Raw genomic sequence first — 5,678 nt, 5'->3', positions numbered from 1 at the left:
TTTTAGTATCTTCTCGGGATTTTTGATTTATACCCTCAACAATTATCATTATCATATCCAATGAAAAAAATGTTGAAACAAATTGGTTGGTGATTTTAAAACTGTTTCATCCAAAATCCATTTTAAATTTCGACATTCATTTTTAAACTTTTCAATCAAAAAAATCGTTTGTCATGTCTTTTTTTGACCAATCAATTTCTAAACATGGATTTGACTATTTTTGAGAAATCAAAAAGGATAAAAAACAAAACAAATTAAATAGTATAATTTTTAAATTAAATAATCTATTCAAACAGTTTCTAGTGAAATTCGCGTTTGTGTATTTGGAATTGTCGTTGCAGAGTTATTTACGGATTGTGGATTTGGACAAAGTGAATCTTGTGAAGTTAATAAACGTTGTGTTGAGGGAATTAATGACAGTGATATTTCCTGTTCTTCAATTTGATCTTTAATCTTTTCCTCTTTAAGTATCATGGATATGTCCAAGTGGTCTACATCGACTGTTAATTTCTGGAAAACTTCGTCTTCGTCGTCTGAAACCAATTCATTTTGATAATCGTCCAAAGTCTTATTTTTCTCACAATCCATTTTGTTTTTATGTTCTTTTTGCAAAACAAAGATTAATAATGACATTAATAACTATATTTAATTAAAATAAAAGTAATTAATTGTTTTATAATTAAATAAATATAAAATATTAATTCACTAATAGTATAATATTTTTGTGGCATTATTGATTTTGTGGTGAAATAACTGTGCAGAAAAAAAAACACAAAAAATAAAACTTGTTAACCGCTTCTTATCGATTTAATTGTTTTAACTAATAACATTATAATAAAAAGTATGATACAAATTATTATTTTGGACAGAAAAACTCTCCACAAAACATATCCATTTTTTTTAGTAAACAGTACAATAAATTTTATTATATAAAAATTATTTAAATTTATATAATCAAGTGGAAGCGGTTAAAAATACGACACCGTTGTTTATCCCCTCTATATGTATTATATTATTTCTTGCTGGATAGCTCAAAACATGAAACTGGAAAGAAGACGATGAGATGGTTAGGAAATAAAAATAATTGGAGTTTTGTGAACTCATTGAAGAGTTGAGAGTAAAATTTAATTCTTATTGTTGTAATAAATTATTGTTTATGTTATTGTTTATTTAACATTTGAAGATATCAAAAACGATGTGAAAGAAAAACAATTGATTTAATTAGCAGGCCCCGTAGCACAGTCGGTAGTGCATCGTACTTATAGAAAAGAGATATGCGAGGGTCGCGGGTTCGATCCCCGCCGGGACCATTTTTGAAATGATGATTATGAAAAAACTTAAATTTTTATTTTGAATAATTTTTAAAATGTTTAAATTATTTAATTTCGTGGTTAAACCATAAAAGTAAAAACCAATAACATAAATTGTTAAAATGAATTTTATGATGTTTAATACAAAATATTTTCATAGTATTAACATTTTCTAATTAAATTACTTGGTATATAAATATATAAAACTACACATTGTGTAATTGTTATATATTGATTTTCTATAATATTATTATAATATTATTATAGTATGTGGATCGATATAATTTGTTGTAGAGTTTTATTAGTTAAAATTTTTTATATATTATAGTTTAATCACAACTAACACCTAAAATTGTTTAATTTGGTCGAAATTGATAAGAAAAACAAAAAACCTTTTCATACTTATTTTTTAATATTCGCTATTTAATTGGGTTTTTTGTATTATTTAAAAAACGAAATTAATTATTTAAAACGAAATCAATTAAAATTTTCATAACTACCCTTCCTTTTTTGTTTTATCAATAATCAAAAGATTGTAATTAAAATTTGAGCTATTTTTCTTATATTTTTACTGTTTTTTTAAAGACAAAAACACTTTTTTATTTATAAAAATAAATAATTTTCAATACGCATTATTTCGTTCAAAACAATAATAAATAATACACAATAATTCATGATATAAACAATTACACACATCTGAGAAAACACAAATTATGTTCTTAATTCTGAGCTTGGTTTATTTGAGTTTTGCTTTGAGACAGTGCTACATAGAAGATCTTTTTTACAACAGTTGTATTAAATATTACGACAAAGATAATTCCACTGATTGTGATCCTAATTTAGTCATCACGATTGGTACTGAAATATGTGATTATGGATTCACCAACCACGACATTTTCACTTCAGTAACGATGGAAAAAGCAGTTAAAATTGGTGAAATGGCTTTTAGTGGTTGCACAAAGTTAGTTTCTGCAACATTTGGGTTATCACTCAATTCTTTAGGAGTGAAAGCTTTTTATGGGACACGGCTGACTACATTTGACCTTAAAAATGCCGAGAAAGTGTCCAACTCTGCTTTTGAGTCTGTGACCACTTTAACAACAGCTAATGGAGGATGTGAGCTTAAAAGTGTAGGCGACAGGGCCTTCTATGACTGTCCCATAACAACACTCTGTCCCAATGAAAATAAAGTGAGTTATTGTCCTAAATTGATTTATATTGGAGATGAAGCTTTTTACCAAACCAATTTGATAACATTCAAACTTTCGAATTATTATGGTGTGGAATTGGGTACTTCAGTGTTTGCAAACACAAAACAAATGACCACTTTTGATATGAGTGGGCAAACTATAATAACAGCGAATATGTTTGAGTCAAGTAGTATAACGAAGATTGTGGGGTCTGAAAAAGTGAATTTTATAAGAAAAGATTCGTTGAAGTTAGCAACAGGGTTGACTCAACTTTCTACAGCAGATCTTCTTTTAATTGAAGATAACTTGGAGTATGTCACAACAATATTTTATCATGGATTCTTTGAACCAATAGTACAAAGCGGTGTTTCAATCTCAACAAGCAAAAAAGTTTACTTAAGTGAAAATTACACCAGCTCCAAATTTCTTGGAATACAACAAACAAGTTTTTCGTGTACAAGATCTCAATACTATGATATTAATACAAACACATGTATAGACTGTCAAACTGGGTATTACAGTTTTGATGGAGTGGATAGTGAATGTTTATATAAAGCATCTCAATGTGCTCCATTTGGATCATGTGATATCAACGATTGCACTGATTATCAATGTGTAAATTGTGGAATGGGTCACTATTATCATCCTGCGGGTCAAAGTTGTGTCATATCATGTCAAGGGGTCGTCGGGTTTTATGTTTTAAATGATGGATTTACATGTGTAAATTGTCCTGAAAATTGTAAGACTTGTACTGAGTCGTTATTCGACAGTCCTTCATTACAATACACGTGCACACAATGTCAGGATGGATATGTAATGACTAGTAAAGGGTCTTGTGTAGTAGAATGTCCAACATCAACAAACCAAGCTTATATGGATGGAACGATTCCTTGACTTTGGTTTAAATGGACTTTGGTCTAAATGGATTTTGGTTCAAATTTCCAAGTTAAAAATAAGAAAAAAAAGAAAAAATATTTTATGTTTCAAAACTGCATTTTAATATAAATAAATTACACTTTAAATTAATTTCATATATATTTATTGTCTTAACTTAAATTTTTAAATTATTATCATTTTGTAATTAATATCCATTATACAACAACATTTATTATTTTAATAACAACTTATCTTGTTTTGATAATTAATTGTAAATTAATGGAAATATATGTTTAAATTACAAATTATAACATCGTATTTATAACAGTGAAAATAATTAAATCATACTCAAATATCTAACACTCTTACCATTTTTATTAACAGATATAATAAATATTTTATTTATTTAAAAGTGTTTGTATGTTTATTTTGTATTATTTGTGTAATTATATTTGTATAATATAATCAAAACACACAATTTAACACACTTTAGATTTAGTTTAATTTTAAATAATAATAGTAAATAATAAATAAACAATAGTTTGAAAAAAACACAATTATTATTATTTTAAAAACAAAATGAAACTTTGTAATTAAATAAAGATAAGAATAATAATTATTTTCCTCGTGCTTGTTTTAATTTTTCAAAAATACGATGATTATAAGGTTTTTTCTTTTATTATTGCCAACCTTTTGTAATTTGTTTTCTTCAATCAACTTTCTGGGTTTTTTTTCTTCAATAATTTTTTTTGATAACTTTGATTTACGTTTTTCAAACTTTTTAATTCACATACCATATCTGTCACTTTCTCTTCTTGTTCTTTTTCTCGGAATAATTGGGTTTTGGAAACTTGTGTTTGTATTTCACGAGTGTGCTTTGAGATTGAACCTGATTCATTGCATTTAAGGTGAGAACACATTTCGTTGATTTCTTGGATAGAAGAAAAATCACTTTCTGTTGCCAAATTTAATGGTACAACAACCGAATCATGTAGTTCTGAACCTTCTTCATCAAACACACACTGTTCTTGTTCTTCAATTAATGCCTCAATTTCCAATTTCATCTTCTTAGAACGAGTAATCGTATTAAATGAATTGTTTGCCCGTGCGCACTTGATTTGGAGATTGTACTTAATGTACAGAATTGATATCGCATCCAAATATCTCAACGGGTTTTCAAACAATCCTTTATTATAGTTTTCCATGGCAACACTAATGTTTGACTGCAATTCTTTCATGTTGGTTTTATATCTTTTAAACACAGTTCCTATATTAAGTTCCCCCCATTCTTTTTTTGTTTTGTTTTCAATTTTTCTTAAAAAGTCGATTAAAACGAACAATTTTGGATGCGCGACAGTAATAAGATAACCAACTCCACTATGAAAACCTTCAGAGAAATTATTAGTACGGTTTTGTTCACAAAACTGACACCAGTTCGAACAATCAATTTTTTCCAACCAAAATCTCTTGTAATAAATAAGCAATTCTTGAAATTTGGTTTTGATGTTTTCTGGTACACCATACTGTTCAGATAATGACATTTCTTCAAAGTATTTTTCAAATGTACTTTTAATTTCACTTTGTGGTAAAAATGGTATTGAAAACAATCGTCGCACCCATGTGTGAAGAACGGAATTGATTTGGTATTGTGTTGATAAACCAACCTTGCCGAGCATTCTGTACACCGCCTGATTGAGGTGAAACAAACAAATTTTGATTTCGCATTTGAAAACCGACCGAAATGCAGACATTGCAGCAATTTGACAATCGGTATGGGCAACTAAAAGAGAAGGAAAAAACGTGGAAATTTTTGAAAATGCAAATGTAAACGTATCTGTTTTTTCATTTGGTAAAAGAAAAAACACAACAGGAAACACATGATCTTCAACAAGTGAATGTATAGTATATACACAATTAACATCACTTGGAGTAATCCGGTATGTTCCATCTGCGAAAATTTCTTTTGAATGAAAAGCAATGTGCTGTTGATGTGCAGAAGAAAAGATAATGATACGGGGCATGTTTGGGTCTTCGTCAATTGAATCATAATAAAGGAAATTGTTGTTTTCGTTCACTTCAGATTTCGGTTCAATTGTAAGTTTCAAACAATCAGAAATTTTAGCATTTTGATATATTTCATTTCCCGAACCCAAAAGTCGATCTTGTAGTCTAGAAGCAAATTTTGTACATGCTTCAATTTCCTTTTTAGATGCTTGATCGCAGTCTGGTTGTAAAATAATTTTGTTGACGAGAATTCTAGGATTTTGCGTTTTTTCCAAATTCAATTCTCTTGTTAATATTC

General features: G+C 28.1%; 1 protein-coding gene across 1 annotated transcript; it reads left to right on the top strand.

The window, feature by feature from the left end:
• Positions 1-2,023: 2,023 nt before the first annotated feature.
• On the top strand, positions 2,024-3,394 carry EIN_069690 (hypothetical protein; the record flags this gene model as incomplete). The annotated part of the gene is made up of 1 exon (XM_004182853.1): positions 2,024-3,394. One exon carries the CDS (start codon positions 2,024-2,026, stop codon positions 3,392-3,394), a length of 1,371 nt encoding a protein of 456 aa, XP_004182901.1.
• Positions 3,395-5,678: the final 2,284 nt, after the last annotated feature.

The sequence above is a fragment of the Entamoeba invadens genome, assembly GCF_000330505.1.
Source record: "Entamoeba invadens IP1 unplaced genomic scaffold scaff_1105074726193, whole genome shotgun sequence".
NCBI classification, from domain to species: Eukaryota; Evosea; order Mastigamoebida; family Endamoebidae; genus Entamoeba; species Entamoeba invadens.
Note: the sequence above shows the minus strand (reverse complement) of the source record. Positions and strands in the feature narration are given on the sequence as shown.